This window comes from Leptodactylus fuscus, chromosome 4 (assembly GCF_031893055.1).
Source record: "Leptodactylus fuscus isolate aLepFus1 chromosome 4, aLepFus1.hap2, whole genome shotgun sequence".
Taxonomy (NCBI): domain Eukaryota; kingdom Metazoa; phylum Chordata; class Amphibia; order Anura; family Leptodactylidae; genus Leptodactylus; species Leptodactylus fuscus.
Genome location: NC_134268.1, coordinates 141,111,913 through 141,131,261, shown reverse-complemented (window position 1 = coordinate 141,131,261; position 19,349 = coordinate 141,111,913). Strand labels below are relative to the sequence as shown.

The 19,349-nt window shown below is 40.0% G+C and overlaps 1 protein-coding gene across 2 annotated transcripts in view; it reads left to right on the top strand.

Moving 5' to 3' along the window:
* The first annotated feature begins 1,417 nt into the window (after positions 1 to 1,417).
* Positions 1,418 to 19,349, top strand: part of GOLGA4 (golgin A4) — a 62,464-nt gene continuing 44,532 nt past the window's right edge. For both annotated transcript variants that reach the window (XR_012715466.1, XM_075271069.1), the window contains exons 1-10: positions 1,418 to 1,718; positions 4,047 to 4,139; positions 5,621 to 5,719; positions 7,612 to 7,665; positions 8,005 to 8,319; positions 11,839 to 11,886; positions 12,575 to 12,631; positions 13,255 to 13,353; positions 14,983 to 15,106; positions 15,767 to 15,954. Coding sequence is in view for 1 of the 2 variants with exons in the window: in XM_075271069.1 (XP_075127170.1) it covers positions 1,644 to 1,718; positions 4,047 to 4,139; positions 5,621 to 5,719; positions 7,612 to 7,665; positions 8,005 to 8,319; positions 11,839 to 11,886; positions 12,575 to 12,631; positions 13,255 to 13,353; positions 14,983 to 15,106; positions 15,767 to 15,954 (1,152 nt within the window). In the remaining variant the exon portion in view is untranslated. The remainder of the gene's footprint in view (positions 1,719 to 4,046; positions 4,140 to 5,620; positions 5,720 to 7,611; positions 7,666 to 8,004; positions 8,320 to 11,838; positions 11,887 to 12,574; positions 12,632 to 13,254; positions 13,354 to 14,982; positions 15,107 to 15,766; positions 15,955 to 19,349) is intronic.

Here is a 19,349-nt window from a genome sequence, read left to right as displayed (position 1 = left end):
ACAGTCCACCCTGCATCTCACATCTTCCCCACACACACAGTCCACCCTGCACCCACATTACCCTCCCCACACAGTACCTTACACCCTAAATCTCTTCCCCACAGTACTTTACACCCCATATTACCTAACACCCCACAACTCTCCATCTTCCTCTACTGCACACATACAACTTTTCTTCTTGCAAGCAAAGACACGCCTACCCAGTCACATGACTATCTGATATCAGACAGGTCCTTCTGAGTGCAGTATTCAGCTTTTTAACAGGAATATGAGCTGGTGGTGATTGGGGAAAAGTTTAATGGGGCTCTATCATCGGGAAACGTCATTTTTAACTAAGCACATACTTGCATAGCCTTTAGAAACGCTATTACACACATACCTTTTGTATGTAAATCGCCTCAGTACTTTTTGAATGAGTCCGTTTTTACTCATATGCTAATTAGCCTCCAGTGAGCACCAGAATTTCTGAGCGAGCACACTCACTGCTGTGTGCTGTGTATGAGAGCAGGGAGATGAGTCATCATCATCATCATCAGCCTGTGCTGTACACACAGGAGAGAGACAGTGCTCGCTGAGCCTTTCAGGGTGCTCGTTGCTGGCTAATTAGCATATGAATAAAAATGGGCTCATTAAAAAACTACTAAGGGGATTAACATACAAAAAGTAGGTGTGAAATAGCCTTTCTAAAGGCTATGCAAGTATGTGCTTGGTTAAAAATGACTTTTCCCAATGATAGAGCCCCTTTAACAACAAAAACACTTCAGGGGCATAGCGGGACAAGTGGTAAGCCATCCTAGACTGCAGCAGTCTAAAATCAGGAATGTCCTGCAGTATTCGGGACGGTTGATAGCTATGTTAAAGGTACGTCATCCATGGGTCTCTGCCATACAGCATCATAACTAGGGTCTGTTCAGATAAGGTGGGTTTGACATGGATATGCATATCTGCAGCACAGATCTGACTGCATGAAATTCTGCTGCAGATTTTGTAGTAAAATGCATCCTGGATTTGCAGTATGGAAATCCGTCTCGTATGAACCTGCCCTAAAGCCTCCCTGCCCAACTATATTTAGGGCACAGGGGCATTTCCATTAAGCCTTTTCTATAGTTAGTAATTACAAGATAAAGTTATAATAAAAACTATACCCTAAATATAACCTAGTGACACGGCTGGTTTAAATACTATATGATGACAATGCCCCTTTAAAAATTCAGACGTAATTTGCAGTAAACAATAGAATAAATCATGCACGCAAAGAACAATGGCGAAGAGCAGACAAACTGTAGTTAGGTACTTATAGGGATTTGAAAACAGGCGTGGTCACGGAAGCTACGACTGTTCATGTCAATTGGCTCTTCTTGCAGCCCGTAGCTCCACGTTGGCCACGCATGCGCACATGCTTTTGCACGTCAAGCAGTGCCCGTGAACGAGTGACCACCAGGAAGCGGAACAGCCGGGACAGAAATCTAAGCTGTATAATAAGTATTGTGCTCAGCGCTATGTCTGTGTAGCTATGTGGTTCATACTGCTGTGGTATGGTCTCCTGTAGAAGCTGCTGCCATCACTGTGTGCTGTGTACATTGTTACCCCTCCATTAGCCCCCTCCTAGTGTAAACTGCTGTAGCACCACCACTGTCTGCAAGATGTTCAAGAAGCTGAAGCAAAAGATCACAGAGGAGCAGTCCCCTGTAAGGAGCAGCCTGCAGCCCCAAGCACAGGTATGACTGCTGGCCTCAGAACTTCTCATGAAGAAGGAGCTCTGTATAAGGATTTGAGTCATTGCTTTATGGAATGTTTTTATTTCGTTGTGTTGTTTGTAAACAACTTTAACAAGTAATCAGTTTTCTTTCCGATACAGTGCCACCTCTGTTTTTGGGCTATGCCTGGTATTGCAGTACAGGTAAACGTTGTTATACCAGGTATTGGTTGGTCTGCTGTGCTGTCCTTGTTGGTGATTTCTGCTTCTTCCCAAATTCTTCTGGCCAAACATTGCTGAGCAGATTGATCCTCACTATAGAACTGGTAGCATTCAGTGGAACATTGGTGTATTGCTTTGCGTTGAGGACATGTTCCAGTATGTAGAGTATTCCTTCCACATTGGATTCAGAAGGATGGCTCATGCTCTGTCAGGAAGCCAGTTCTGCAGGTCTGTGAGCAGTCGTCATTCTATACACAATGCCCATTCAATAGGATCCGGGTGTGACAGATGCATTTATATTGGATGAGGTGAAATGTGTAAAATGGGATCATGTGGTATAATAGAGTGATTATTCACTAGAAGTCTTTTCAGTGGCCGGATGCTTTCTCTGCTTTTAGTTGTTCAGGTTACTGTTTTTTTGTGTGAGTTTCTGTATTTATACTGTGTGAGGCAGTGGTGAAGTTCCTGTAAAGGGCACAAGTAGTTTGAGGAAGAAGTGCCAAATAATGCTAGAACCTGCCTGTTCTAAGGATCACTAGGGGTGCCCTGATTAGTAAGGGCTCATGTATATTATATGGCATGTGATGGCATACATTCTATAAAATATGGAAGCTATTTAGGATCTGAATTGTCAGGAGGGTGGAGTCAGGCAGGAGCAGATAAGGGGTGTGATTATTTGAGAATAATAATTTGTGACCCTTCCTCATATCGATTTATGTTTGGTTGGTTTCTCCCTAGTGAAGCTTCTCTCTTGGGATCCTTTTGGGTGCTGGAATGTCATCTGAGTTCCATGCCTGTGCTGCAGTCTGAGTTTGATGGATGTTACACTTAACCATTGAACTGAACAAATCATGAACACTTTACTTTGTTTCCCAAAGATGGAGTAGGGTGTCTATGTCTATATACCAGAATAGTGCAATTAAAGTTGTGTTCACATCTGTTCCGTTGCAGTGCCCACCTGAAAATCGGTGGAGGAAGGTTTTAAAATGATGTCCCCGTTATACAGACCAGTCTGTGTGTGATACCACCGATTTTTTTTATTTTTTTTTATTTATTTTTTTTGGTTTGGCTCTCCATTGTTTTGGTCCTTCTACTTTTGCTTTGGTTTCCAGAGGGCACATCCATAAGATAAAAATTTTAGGTGTGACTTAATGTCTGCAGTGTGTATTGCAGTTTGTCTCCATTCAATGCATACGGAGACATTACATGGAATAATAATATAATAATAATGAATAAGACAAGTCTTTCTGCTGATAACAGCATCCTCTGTGTTTTCTGTGTGCGTCCATGTTATTTATCCCACATCAGTCACATATTGATGTCAGATCCTCTGCTAACCCACTCTGGCGGACTTGATCAAACCATGTGGCATGTCCAACTTCTGAGGGTTCAAAATGTTGTATATGGAGTATCCTGAGAACGAGAGAGCAATAAAGTATTCTGTCAGCAAGAAGTTACCCAAAGAATCACCCTTGCTAATCGGTGAAGGTCTGACTTCAGGATCCCCATAATTTCACAGAGCTTGAAATAAGAGACTGTCTCTGACAGTTTCTACTGGAATGAATAGACTGGTGTTGTGAAATTCCAATCTGCAACTTCATTCAAACTGGGGTGTAAAACGACCCAATTGTCATGAGCGCATTCTGCACACTGAAATCTACAAGAAGATTACTTTTTTTTTTTCAGTTGGGAAGCATTCCTCCTTGTCTTCTTGAGGCTTAAAGGGAGTCTATAAATAGCATTTAAACCAGTTAGATAGGTCTGGCTAAATGTAACACATTTTCCTCCATTAAAATTCATACTTCTGTTGCGGAGATATTCTGTACTTCTGAATATGTAAATGAGCAGTCTGGAGCACTAAGGGCAGCTCTGTTGCTCCAGAATTCTATACTCCCCTAATTCACTGGCGTCAATACAATAACACAGCTGCCCACGGTTCTCCAATCTGCTCATTTGCATGTTGTGCGATAAATGAATATCTCTGCGAAGGAGACACAAATTGTCATATGGGGGGAAAAGGCTTTTGGCTACAACAAATAATAAGTCATCAAAATGTCTTCCTTAAACATCTTTACGTACCTACTGGTATTTGTAAAAGCTGTATCAAAACCAGTCTTTTCTTTCTTAGGGGCCTTCAAGAGTGTCAGCATCTGGGAACCGGAGTCGTACATCTTCGGTGACAGATCAGCTAGATGACAGCACGGTTACTCCAGACAAAGAGGTCTGTTTTATAACCTTTTCTTGTTTTTTTTTTTTGTATTTGTTAGGTGCTCACTTATATTACATATTTATCTTATGAGTGTTTAAAGGAACATGACAATAATTGAACCTATCTACTGAGGATTATGCACCACTGATATTGGTAGGATACTGACTAGAATGTCTATTTATCTTTTTGGTGCCCATGAATGAACAGAGCCTACAAAATGAAGCTGAAACACAACTGTAAAGCTGATTTAGCAATCATAAGTGGTAGCATCGGTCACACTCTCCATCTACGCGTTTGATAATAACCTCTTTAATATGGAATGTAATTTTTTATTACTGTATTTATTTATTAAACCATGCCTAAAATCTCAGGGCTTTGTTTTACAGTTTTTCTAGTTTTTGCAGGTCCCACAGTGTTTAAAGGCAGTTTCTGGGATGGCTGAGAATCGCAGTAAGATCTTCCTCTTCCTCTTGCTCGTGAGGAGGCGGATGAAAGCTCTGTTTATGTTAGTATTGCCACAAAAGGGTAATAAGCCAGAGAAAGTACTTATTGCAATACTCAGCCACCCCAGAACACTCCCCAATGCACTCTTAGGATAAGTTCACATGGTGGAAACCTTTTCCGCCATGTGGCTTTTTTGCACAGCTAGGGGACGGGACACTGACACAGTGCATCGACATCCCGCTCCTGATTAGGCCCAAGTGAAAGAGCCTAAGCAGGAGTGTGTCTCAAGCCTCGGACGCTGTGGCTGACTCAGCTGTGGAATCCGCGTGAAGATGGGGCATGTCGCGTGTTTTTTTTCACTAGCTGAAAAAAACTGCGAGTGACTCCCATTGAAATAAAAGGGAGGCGTTTTTGCAGTAGACTTTTGAGGCAGATTCCGCATCCAAATCTGCCTGCAAAAAAAAACTAAGTGTGAACATACCCTTACTGTTTTGCATAGGCATATAAAGCAGTTTTTAGTTGAAATAAAGAATCCCTTACTCTAAATCCGCAGCATTAGATGGCAGCATACTTAAAGAGCAGGACAGTTGCTTGTGAAGTGCAGGAGGGTACAGTGTGAGCTGGTGAATTGCATGGTGAGCCTGGCACCTTCAGCCATAGGCGCACCCGGGGAAGTGTTTGCAGCCTTATTAGTACTATTACAAGGGATGTTGGGGAATGGGTTAAACAATAAGGAAATATTACATTAAAATTCCCTTAAAGTTATGTATAGTTTCCTATCATATGCTAAAAGCACTTGTCTGTTATTTTTTTATGAAGTCTTAACCATACATTATTTCAGCTGAAAACAATTTTGGGGAGAGATGAATGCCCACTTTTACCTCACTAATTAGCATATTAACCCCATGACTGCGGTGGGGTTATGTAAATGTAGCCACTCTTTAAAAATTATTTCTGGTAAATTGAAATACTACATAGAGTATGCAAAGTAATGTGAAAGAAATATTCTGCTAATCTGTCTCCTCATTCCATTGTGTTGTATGGCACAGCTGCTGGCCGGGATGATAGCAGAGCCTGCTTTACTTTCTGAATACACTATTTTTGCTCTGGACCACTCCAAACGGTCTAGACCCTTGAGTGGCAGTGTGGTGAGTCCACCCATTCCTTTCAGGAAGTGGAATTACTCTAGATCTGCTTCTAGACCCCTCCAGTAGTAATTCCTTATTGCTTTGTATTAGTAACCTGCACTAAATACGGTTTCTGACTGCTTTTATGTTGGGTTTTAATATAACATTTTAACTTCATTTGTGTTAACAGGCAAATGCATCATTGTAATTGTTTCTGGATGAGGCCATTGCTTCTAACCTGCGGTATTAACACCCAGAGTTCATTTGTGGTCTTTGCGCTGATATGTATTTTTTACAAATTCTTACGGCTCATGCACATGGCTACGTAATAACGCCACTCGTGAGCCTTCTAATTTGTGCCAAAGATATGATTGGATCCCCTTCTAAAAGTTTGTGAGAATTTATGTGAAAACTCTTTGCAAGACGTTTTCTTGATCTCATAAGATCAACAAAATCCCATGTTGTCCTAATTTTTTATGAAATTTCTGGGGGTGACCTTACCTTTCAGACAGCACATTACATCAGTTTTTTTTTTCCTGTAGTGATGATGTGCCTTATCGGCCACAACATAGGGCACAGCATCACAACAATATAGTTAAACCCCTACCCGCCTTTATCAGGTGAGTATTGAGATTTTTATTCAGTAGCATTCTCCCCTTGGCCAAATTTTTGATAATCTCTGAAAACCCCTTAATTTATGTGTTGTGGGTAATATGAATATATATATATATATATATATATATATATATATATATATATATATATATATATATATATATATTTTTAGCCCTGCCACTCATGTATTTATACATCCTCCCAGGGTGCCACTTCTGTCCTTACTACTACTGATACCTCAGGATTGGTTAGGGCTATAAATATTCTTGGATTCATTTTAAAGAAGAGAATCTCATCTTTAAAATGATACAAAGTTCATCATGATAGCGATTCACTGGTGAAAACACTATTCGGCATTGCGATCCCAATGCAGATCTCAATTCCCAACTATCAAAATTTAGCGTAATCCCAGATCACAAGGCAGACTGACTTCAGCTGTATTGCTGAGCTAACGCTCTAATTTTCTTCAATAATGAATTCTGTAATTTGTATTTTCACACACTAATAAGGTTATTGCATGGGTGAAAGGGAATTGTTAATTTTAATGAAACGGGTAACGTAGCGTGTCCATATAAATGTATCTCTTTTGGGGACAAAATATGAATATAAAAACATATGCTCATATGCTTCGTGCTATTTACCCAGTAGTTTAGGTTATAGTGGTGGAAGTTTGTGCATTTGTGTATACAGAACTGTTTATTTTTTAACCCTTCCTTTAAAATGTCCTACATTTCTGTAGAGCAAACCTGTCACATTGAACTGACAGTCTATCAGAGAGCAGGAGAAACTAAAGGTTGATGTGTAATATTGAGGGAAATTATTCAGTACAATGTGTCATTTATTAATTTCTACTTATGAGTAGAAATTGATGAGTCCAGTGGGCGGTCATATACAATGACTGGCATCCCTCCCTGTATGAGGTTGCATGCAGAGATAGTTGTCAATTAATGCCCAATGCTTAACATATATAGCGTTTTAATGAATAATCTCCCAAAAAAATGGAAATTAATCTGCTTTAGTAGCACTGCTGCATATACTGGTTACCTTTTAAGCGCTATTGTTAACATATATCAGTGTATATCTTCTCTAGAAGAGATCTCGTGCATACATTGTATGTATTTTGCATCCTGCATTGTCCTGTATGCATTTTGCATTAAACTTCCTGAAGGATAACATCATTTTGGTTTTATAAGTCTAACAGCCTCTAATTTTTGATGGATCTTTAAAATGACTAATAATTCCAGGTAACCCCCAAATGTCACATGTATAAATATTTGCTTTTAATTATTTTTGACCAGAATGTGTCAAGGTCTGCAGACAACATGAATGGCAGTGATCTGATCTCCAGTCAGGTAAGCTGTATATAGAATCGGCAGGGTTATATGAATATAGCCTTCCAGGTTTCAGGGCTGAATTCTCCCAGTATTCCTCCGTGTCCGCACACAGAGCGTCATCTTGAGATTTGTACTCTGGGAAAATGTCTTCTTTATATTAGGAAACTGAAATTGTTATAGCTTGGAAAAAAGCTCTACCCCTGTTTTTGTCTGATAAATTTATAAACTGTTTCCAATTGCAACTAGTTATCTTTTTATGGGGATTATATATAAACTATTAAATTGTGCACACAGCTGTGTTTATTCCAGTTTTATGAATAGGACCTATCTGATGGCGTTAAATGTTCATTATTGCAGAAGAATGAGCCCCAGTCTTTTGCACAAAAGCTTCAACTCCGTGTCCCTTCAATGGAGTCATTATTTCGGAGCCCAGTAAAAGAAACATTGTTCCGATCTCCATCCAAAGAATCACTTGTGAGAAGCAGTTCACGTGAATCACTAAATCGGATTGATGGAGATGGTTCTGGGCCTGTGTTCGATCCTCCTTCAGATATTGAAAGTGAAGCAGAAGATTCTCTGGGTAGTCATGAAGGACTTAGTAAAGAACAACTCTTTCATCGACTACATAGGATGGAAAAGAGCTTGGGCAACTACCGTGGAAAATATTCTGAGGTATGTCACTTGCTAACAAATGGTATTAAAATACGTGTCTAACTGTGGATCCTACAGACTCCTATACGGAGAATGTTGCTAATGGCTGTTCATTGTGAAGTGCTCTGTTACAGAACTGTGATAGCCTGCAATAGTTACATTCCCGTATGAGACTTTTAGGACTGTGGCCTTAGAAGACTTTTAGTAGGATGTAGGCTGTTGTTTTTGGCAGACTTCCTTCTGTCCAAAGGGACAGTAAAAATCTTTCATATATCAGTAGCATTATAGAATTCATTGTGGCTTCTTTTTCATATTTAGAATCTGATTGTAACACAAAAAATACATTTTCAGCTATATGTTTGTGTATCATTTTTTTTGCGTGCGTGTGAATTTTTTTGTTGTTGTAAGCAATTACATAATGGTTTTGTAAAGTAAATCAGAATGTTACAATCTGGAATTTCTTTTCCTGTTGTATGTGATCCAACTGATTCTTGTGCTATTTGTAGCATGCCTCATTCTATTTGCAAGTTACAGCAGGTTAATATTAAGTTACTGTTCCCTAAATACAGATCTGTGCAGGCTGTGTGTTCATTCCTTATCCCGTCTCTTTCTTGTATGTCTGTCCTCAGAGTGCATTTCAGAGGTTGAAAATTGTGGCCAAAGCACATCAGTAACTTCCATGCTGGTTTTTTTTTTTTTTTTTTTTTTTTTTCTGTTTGCACCACCCGCGATCCTCTGTTTATTGGGGTGATACTGTGGCATCTTTATTGCTTATATCAGCTTGTCTGCATAAGCATTGTCAACTTGAATGTGATGAAGCTGCAGTTCCCTGTACTGCTGATTTTAAAATGGTTTACTGGTAGTTGGACTTTATGAACAGTGAAGCTGTAGATGCCACAGCACTCAAGAGTGTAGGAAATGTTCAAAAAGTGAGTTTCACTGCAGAACTCCACAATTCATATCATGTGGAAAAGTAGTAAAAAGACACTTTCCTCCTTTACCATGACAGCACCCACAGAGAGTGGAGGATCTGCCTCCAAGGAAGGAAACCTTTAAAAACTTTTTGGACTTCCTCTAGTCCTCAGTGTGGTGTCCTGTCCTTGAGGGTAGGAGACAGGTTCAGGGTCTCTCTCTGAATTGGTTTTATGTATTATTTTACTATTTAGTTTTATTCCTTATCTATTCAGGCCCCTGAAGGGGTCTGGCAAAGTGAGTCTCCCGATAGGAGCAGCTGTGTCAGTACTGACCTTCCCCCTCCATATTGGGCTCCTCCTGAATGAGGAGCCTTACCCTGAAGTAGGGTAACACAGTTATGGTCTATGCTTCCTGGTCGGCCATGACTGAACTCTCTGGGGAGGGTATGGCGTCCACACAAGTGTGTGCTTGCCTATTGTTTCTGTTGTCAGGCCGGCTGAAAGCTCTGGTGGCAACTGGGGGCGGAAAGAACTCTTCTTTAGCGCTGGAAGGTCTATTTAGATAGACTAAAGTAGGGTAGGGTGTGTTACTCACTGTCTGTCTATCCAATACCTATGTAGCTGTAGCAGGGACCCATCTCCATAAGGACTGCAGTAGGTGTAAGCCCTCCTTCCTGTAATACTTATCATGATGTTGGAAGAAGGTTACAGCAAAAGTTGCAGAGGCCCCTACAATTCCCCCATAGTATGAATGTAAAGATAACAGCTTCATCTTCAGGACATGTAAGTGGATACACTATTACTCTAATATTTTTTCATTATCAAACTGATAATACCTTTTAGGGCTGTTTCTACACTTTCACAAAATGTATTTTTTTTATTCTGCATATCACCTCATTTTCATGAAAATAAGCATTTTATTCATCTGCAAAATAGCCCTACAACTTACTGTCATTAGATTGATACTGATTTTCCTGGCTACAAACTCCCTTTAATAGATCTGAATTTCCATTGACAATTTTTGCATCTTATCCTGTTCATTCAGACCTAGAGGAGGGGTTGTTACTAGAAGTAAAGGACTCTTCTGAAGAAGCCCCTTCCTCAGATTCTTTTTCGGAGGATACAATTAAATATGGGTGTTCTTTGTTCTCTTCAGAATACACAGATCAGTTGCTAAAAGCATTTAGTGCTACCATAAATGTAGAAAAAATTAGAGAACCAAAATCAATCCAGGATTCTACTTTTGCAGAACTAGGCACTTATTAAAAAGAAAAAAAAAATTAGTGTAAACTCCTTGAAAGAAATGCATATATACCAAAGTGTATATAAATATTTTGTGAAAGCACTACATCTCTTAGTGCTACACGCCGCTCGCCATATCTCCTCTGATTTCACCTACTGACACTATGGAAAAGGTCATTGTTGGCTGAAGCATCATGAAAATTCTCTGTTCACTACTTTTCCACAATCTATTAATTGCTTAGTTCTGCAACAAAACTCACTTGTGAAGCATTTTCAGCACCTTTGAGTGCTGTGGTATTGTTATACAGTAATTTTGATGTATAACCTTACCACAAGCACAGAAGAAAACCTGAGTGGTATTGTTTATGTAACCGTGAAGAAGATGTTGTTGCTGTCGGGTGTTTGAATGGGCTGCAACACTCAGTCAATTGGAACCCAACAGTCTGATACTGTTGGCTTTGTCAGTGAAGCCTTCCTGTCATGTTCTCTTCCAAGTCACTAATGGAAAGTTTTTACTCCAGTTTCCTGGCTTAAAGGGATCCTATCACTCAGACACAATTTTGTCTAGGTACGTCGGAATAACTTTAAGAAAGGCTATTCTTCTCGTACCTTTTGTTGCCTTCTCTGCGCCGCTGTTGGCCTACAATCCCGGTTTTTCTCAGTAAGCAAATTAGCTCTCTTGCAGCACTGGGGGCGGGCCCCAGCTCTCAAACTACACGGGTCGACCCCAATGCTGCAAGAGAACTCTCTCCAGCGCCGCCTCCATCTTCGTCAGGAGCGTCCTCTTCCTCTTTTTCCGGCGGTGGCTTGTAACTTCTAGGCCTAGGGCAGAGGAGACTGCGCATGCCCACAGGCCACGAGAAAATGGCCGCTTGCACATTATTGTAAGTGGACATTTGTAGTGGTTTGGCCTACCGACTCCACAGTCCTGGTCACTGCAGCTTATCTCCTTTTCAAATGAATGGGAACTGATCTGCAGTAACCTGGTCTGATCATGAATCGCAGAACAAAGTTGTGTACTTCCTTCTGTGTTTACTGCATAACAACAGCTGAGAACAGCTAATCGTTGCCGGTTCAGGCTTTTGGACCTTCACCAATCTGATACTGTTGACCTATCTTAACAATAGATCATCTATTTTTTGCCATGGAACGCCTTTAAGATCTGTCTTTGACCACAACAATTCCGTTATTAGGAGACTGGTCTCTATGGTCAATGACACCAGACGTGATGTCATTTAATCCACAATGATTCAGGAGGTCATAATTTAGAGCAGAATGGGGGAAATGGCTGTAATCCTGTTACATATGTCACATGTTGTTTTGTCAATGAACTGAAGCATCTAACTCTTTTGCATCTGATTTATGTTCTTTCTTGGTATTAAAGTTGGTCACGGCATACAGAACGACTCAGAGGGACAAAGAAAAACTACAGGTAAGCTTTAGTCTGCCTGTAAAGTGTTATGAGAGCTTAACATGATGATATAAGACTAGAATAAAACTCTAGATATGACCTCACTTGCCAATACATGGTGGGATAATACTTGGTTTAGATGTTGGAGACTGGAGTGGACGAGGGCACTGGATCTAGGCTACAGCTACAGAGTATACAAATTATGGGAAGGTGGTTTATCGAAATCTGTGATTTACAGCTTGTAGAGTAGCCTAGAATAAATACATCATAACATGGCATCACATTTCAGACCATTGGGACTGAATCTTAGATTCCATTATTGAATGTCAACAATTGAGCGAAAATGCCAGAAATCTGGCTTGTTCAATTGATTGATCATGTTTTTTGTCAAGCAGACCAATCGCCAGGCAATCTGTTACTAAGTGATCTGCTTTGATGAATTTATTGGTCTATAGTTATATAATCTTCAGTCTATGCAGCCATCAGCTGATTGAATATTACTAAACAGCACGTATATGGCCCTTGCTTTTCTGCGTTGAGTTTTCATGAAGTCTGTTTGTATGTGACCAAAAGTTATCATTGAGCAATTGATCATCACCTAAGTGACTTCTCATGTCTATAACTATATTAAAACCTAGGAATCCTCTGTCAGTAATGGGTCCTGTTACCTTTACTTTACTTATTTTTGTGGTTTTATCATTCTTTTCAGTCAATTTTGAGCCAGAGCCAGGATAAGGCTTTAAGGAGAATTGGAGAACTGCGTGAGGTAAGATTTGTCCCTCTATCTTTAATATATATATATATATATATATATATATATATATATATATATATATATATATATATATATATATATATATATATTAATTATTTTTTTTTTAAAACCAGAAGAGTGCTGTGCTTTAGCCATGAACCCGGACTAACATACATAAAACAGTCATAGTTGTGTAGGAAGCGCTTTACATCATGACCTAGGCAAATATTTCTGAAAGCTAAGAACTCGGTCCAAATATGAAGTGAGATATATATATATATATATATATATATATATATATATATATATATATATATATATATATATATATTTTCCTCACAATAGTGCGCTGTAGTACTAGCAGTGCTATATCCATTAAAGGGTGGTGTACAGAGTGTACTCTGTTCTCCTAATTCCATCCAGGAGAATAGATTTGCATATTTTTTACCCATATTCATATTCAGTAAAGAATGTCAAAGTTTTCTTTGGCCAAGTGTAATATGTATTTGGCTTATAGCTATTATAATCTAAGCAATTCAATAGTGACACATGCCCTATATAGGCAATTTACTTGACACTACGACGGAACTGAAAAGATTCATAAGAACACTTTCCCTGTTAATAATTTCCATTAGGAACTTCAGATGGATCAGCAGGCCAAGAAGCACTTGCAGGAAGAATTTGACGCATCTCTGGAGGAGAAAGACCAGTTAATTAGTGTGTTGCAAACTCAGGTAATTGCCTCCTACATCACACCAAGGCTGCTTGCACATATGTCAGTTTGATGCAGCGTTTTATTGCAGTTTTTGAAGCCATTGCCGGAGTAGATCATAAAAGGAGGGTACAATCACCTCCTCCCTTGAACAGAAAACAACGTGGCCCCACCTCTTGTGTTCTGCTTCCTGACCCACAGAGGGAAGATGTTTGGAGTTTTTTCAGGGGATTGTGGGAACTTATTTGAGGATACTGGGTTTCCAGAGGTGGAGTAAGACTTAATTGGAGAACTGCTGCTAAAGCATGCTCTCCTCCTTCTTCCCCCTGTATCCATCCTTCTGTGAGCCTGGGGTGGGCTCCAGCTCCCCCAGCAGTGGGGCTCTGCTGGGGGTATCCCATGGTGGAGGAGGCAAGGTGAACTCCTGCTCCCTGGTCAGAATAAGCTGTGGGAGACAGGTGCAAACCACAAGATGGAAGCAGGACACTGCGCAAAGGCTAGTAACATCACCCTGGTATCTGGTTGGGTAAGAGGGTTTCATAGCCCCTTTGGGTTTATCCTTTTTTGTATGCTGATGGTACAGGAAGATTCTCCTTCATTGTTAACATTACATCCTTTTCCCATTTTTCTTGGGAGAGTGTGTGTTGTTTTTTTTTTTTTTTTTGTTTGCTCTCCTCTTTCTCAGGACTCAATTTGCATTTTGGTCAGCCTGGGTAGGAGTGTTCGGATTTTCTGTTCTGTAACTTTTTGGGCTTACGATAATAGACCTTGAATTTAACACCTAAGGGTTTTGTGGTCTTGCACCCTCCAGCATCAATGGATCCCTAGGATCTAGGGGGATGGGATTATTGCTAGATGTTTCTGGCCATTTATGGGTTTGCACTATGTGAGTGGATAACCTTTTAGTTAGTTTAATTCTCAGTCTACCTGCCTGTTCCAGATGATTGTTCCTCAGATGTTTAGGACCATGTTGGGTTTTTACCATAAATCACAATGGCTCAGTGTAGCTGAGTTTGTTTTTGGGTTTTGCCCTAAGTTAATGCCTTGTAACCCTCTGTCTTTTTGATCTTCTGGTGGACTCTGCCTGGTTCTGACTAGTTCATTTAGTTCTTTACCAATGCACTATTACAGCGGATGTCGGGAAGGGTTAATTAAATACATTTTATGTATTTATATATGTATAAGTTTAACTAGAAGTGATCAACTGAGTGCAAGTATAGCGCTTTGAAATACTCGGTACCTCAAAGGATTATTGTCAGTCATTGTTTCTTTAGCAGTGAATTTATGAAGTGATGAAATATAACACATCGGCACACACACTAATAAATAGACAGTATAACTGGTGCTATATTTATCACAGTGGCTCATGCTGGATGATAAATTTAGTGCATCTTTAGACTGTCTAGTCTAAGTTTTATGGTTGAGGATAATGACCTTGCACTTTACAATACATTAAATAACTCTTACATTATCAAGGCTGCATTCATATGAGCAATACGGTTCTGTGCAGGAGAAAAAAAAAACATTAAAGGCTTTTACTGTAAACACATGATACAGTTTTTGGCACTCTGTATGTATATGGTTCCTTCAGTGAGGTGTATAACAGCTGTGATACTGCTGCCTAAGATGTGGGCACGTTTCCTTTGTTTAGGTAACTTTACTTAAACAGCGACTTGGAAAGGGACAAGTGGAACCGGAGACGTCTGTCACTTCATCAGAGCTTGAAAATCAGAGCACAGGACAGGAAGGAGAAGCAGACAGCATGCCCACAGCTGGTAATTTCAGAAGCATATGTACTTACAAAATGTGTACGTTTAACACAGAAGGGATGAGAAAGCATATATATGACTACCTTTCATATGCTTTTAATCTAAAGGATGCACAAACTATATGTTGGGGGGGGGGAATGTATCATGATATTGTTCATGTTACTCATTATGGGTGGTTACACACCTGCGCCCGGTCTCTGCTTTAGCCAATCCAACGGGTTTCCATCTTCTGCCCCGAGAAACTGGACAGGGGATGGAAACCTGCCGGTCAGTTTTCAATTCCATTCACCTGAATGGTTTTGCAAAGTGGCCGCCCGTGTGCGTCTTCTGCCACTCCGTGGCTAAACCGTTTTTTAAAGCCAGACACAAAGTTGGACATGCAGGACTTTGTGTCCGGGTTAAAAAAAAAAAAAAAAAAAAAAAAAAGTTTCGCCGTGGAGAGGCAGAAGACGCACACGGGCAGTCCCTTTGCAAACCCATGGGTGAATGGGTTTGAAAACTGAAAGCCAGGTTTCCGTCCCATCCAGTTTCTCGGGGCAGAAGATGGAAACCCGCCGGTTGGCTGAAGTGGAGACCAGGCGCAGGTGTGAACCCGCCCTATATTAGTTACTTCATTGTGAGGTGTGATTTAAGTTTGTGGTTTTTTTTTTTTTTTTTTCTTATGAGATGGAAGTGGGGACAACGGAAAAACAATTGATGCTCTACAAGTAAGAGTGAAACGCCAAGAAAACCTTCTTCAGAGATGTAAGGAGATGATCCGGTCACACAAAGAAAAATGCGCTCAGCTAAGCAGTGAAAAAGAAGCGCTGCAAAATCAGCTGGAAGAAAGGCTCCAAGAGCTTGAAAAAGTGAAGGTGTGTGTACTTATTTTCTGTTACTTATTGGTTCTACTTTCTGTTCTATAATCTTTTGGAAATTCAAAAAGTGTAGTTTATTTTTTTTTATAGTGATGTGTTAAATGTTGACTCATTGACACAAAAATTCAAGAAAGAGTTGTTGGAATGAAGTGACACTTTTTATTTATGAATGTAATTATGACATATTAGCATGTGACCTGCACAAATTATTGAACTGTTAGTGTCAAATGTATCACTACTAAGGGTGATCAGCTGCTGTATGTGACTGTTCCCCAGATCATCACATTGGCAATTAGGAAAGTGTGTTGCTCCAGAGCAAAGGCCAAATTGAAGTGCTAACCACGAGGCCTCCATACTTGAACCCAATAGTCATTGGATTCCAAACAGAACCTGGAATCATTGTAATACAATACTGTACTAGTCTGTAGCAGTCCAGTTTACTCATTCACAGCATCACTTAACCTTTTCGCTGCCAAGGGTCTCTGTAAATTTTGCACCTCCAGTAGCCAGAGCAATTTTCACAGTTTTGAGATGGACAAATCAAACCTAAATTGCAACATTAAAAAAGCATCCAACCTCCCCATACCTATATATTTTCTTAAAGTAGACACCTGCAGCATTGTCAGAATGGCACTTGGTACTTTATACGAACAGGCACCTTCGTGCAATTTTGATTTAAAGTGAATGTTTTATGAAAAAATGCAAATAAATGTATATTAGTTGTTAAAAGCGGAAACCAAACAAAAAATTAAATGCTCCAAACCTCCTAAAAATAAGAGTTCAACATGTGCAGAGTTCATACATATCACTATGGCCTGAACCCGCATGCACGTGTCTTCAGAAAATCGCTAGAACTGGAAGGAACAAAATTCTGCTTTGAAGCTGGAAATGTTAAAAAAGTATCATCCTATAAAATGTAGGGATTACACACCATGAAAAATAAGTGAACCCCTAAACCCTATATATTTTTTGAAAGTAGACAATCTGAAGATTACAAATGTCTTAATGGGTCATCGATAGCCACATCCACCTTCATGCAACTTTGCGACCAACACAAATAATTTTTTGAAAAAATACGCTAAAACACATATTTGCACCTAAAACTCATGTTCAATCTCAGATTCATATACACAATACTTTTAGAATAATAGCTTATGGTGTATACAATGTGTATATATACTATATGTACCGCAAACATCAACTACAACAAGAGCTCGGACTCCCAAAAACACGAATACAGAAGACAAGCAGGATTTTGCTGTTGTTCACTAATATGTTAAAAAAGCTATACTGCACCTACCAAACTGTGACTGTGATACCAAAATCTAACTTTTTTCAGAGTACACAGCATACCGTATATAAAAACACAATGTAATAGTTTATATATACAAGCACCTTCATTCAACTTTGCGGCAAACAGAGATTGCTAGCAAAAATTGCGCAAAAATTCAAATTTGCCACTAATGTGCGGCTCAAGAAATCCCTTTCTGCAAACATAATGTACTGTACATAAAACTGCAATATGTGAGGAGTTCATACGTACCACACATGTATATATTTACAGGGGCGGGTGTTAAAGAATCGCCAAAATTGCAGAAATGCGCCATGCCATTTTGTGCATGCAAATTAAATAGGACGTTACATAAAAATGTTATTTTCCATCCCCCTATAAAAATTTTAGCAATCTATACGTTCATCTCTAGTGATAATCGTTATTACTATTATTTTAGTGTGTAACGGATATCACTAGAGACGTATTTTATTGTAGAAAGCTCAGGTATAGACAGGACAGGGATTGGGTGAAATGTAAACTTTATTCGCGACTTTATGTATATGTTGTGTAAGTGTTTGGTGTGACTTTTTTTTTGGCGCTGCGACCTGGACAATGGTAAACGTCTGGGTCACAGCGCCAATAAACTTCCTGGTTATGTTCAGGAGGTATAACTAGTAAAGCTCAGGGGGGAATTACGTTATAACTGTATGTGACAATCAGAGACAAATGTATAGTATACTCTGATTGGCAGGAGAAGGGTTAAAGGGGTATTCCCACCTCACATACTCATCAGTCTTTACTTCTGTAAAATCTTCTTTCTCCCTGGTTTCTTGCATCATTTGGTGGGCGAGGTTTCACATGCAACCTGCCGTTTATCTCCGCCCCTGAATTCGCATGTGGCTCCGCCCACCCATATTGGACTATGAAGTACAAGCAGCAGCAACTCCATTCTGTGATACATACAGAAACTGCCTGTCTCTGCCATAATGAACACAATTGAATTAGCTAGCCTGATAACTGGTGGAACAGAAGAAATGAAAGCAGCTCCTCTCCTCTATCTGAGAGCAGGGAGGTAGGTCACATGTGTGGTGTAGACACAGGAATAGCTAGATACACAGGCTGGCTCCCTGCATTTAGCCCCTCCTTCTTCCCCCCCCCCGAGAGCAGCAGATACATCATTTGACTCATGAGCAGCTAGGTCAGGGCTGTGGCCACAAAGAATTGAATAAAGTAAGATAGTGGACAAACAAAGGAGTTCTGCTGAAGCAATGTATTTAGGAAAAGTCTTACATCCACATTAACAAGCAGTATAGATAGGATCCTTGTGATGGGACAACCCCTTTAATAGGGACAATAGAGTCCCTGCCACCCCCCTCCTGCTGTCACATACAAGTTATGCAGAGAGTCAGATTGTTTCTCTGTCTCTCTCTCTCTGCTGAACTGCTCGTGTCCCTCTTCCTTTCTTGTTAAATATCGCGAATTGCTTGCTTAGACAGGAGGGGGGGGGCACTTTGGAGCTCTATATCTTTGGACTGCATCAACATATCTTGATGCTTTCAATTACATTTTAAAGAGGAGAATCTCATCTTTAAAATATCAAGAACTCGATGATTGGATGTACAGTTTTGGAGCGATTCACTGTTGAAACGCTGTCGGGAATTGAGATCTGCAGTTGGATCTCAATGCCAAATAGTGTTTTCAACAGTGAATCACTCCAAAACTAAGTAAAATCATCAAGTTCCTGGTATCATTCTAAAGATGAGAGTCTCTTCTTTAAAATGCATTTTAAAGCATCAAGATATGTTGATGCAGTCCAGAGATATCGGCATTAGTAGGGAGGACGTAGTAACTACATCCTCCGCTACTGAAGTGCCACCTTGGGAGCACGTATAGCTACGTGCCTGGCAATGAAAGGGTTAAAACGAGTACAACTGTTGTTGGCCGTCAACTGCTGGACATATAATTGGTTATTGGAAAAGAGAACTGTGGGAGCTGCTCGTGCCTGTTGGCGAATCAAATGATACTTTGTGCTGGTGATCTCTCTGGGCCATGCAGAGGCTGTTCACTATGCATTCATGCCTTCACGCAACACCACCTCCCAACAGCTGGATCAGCCGTG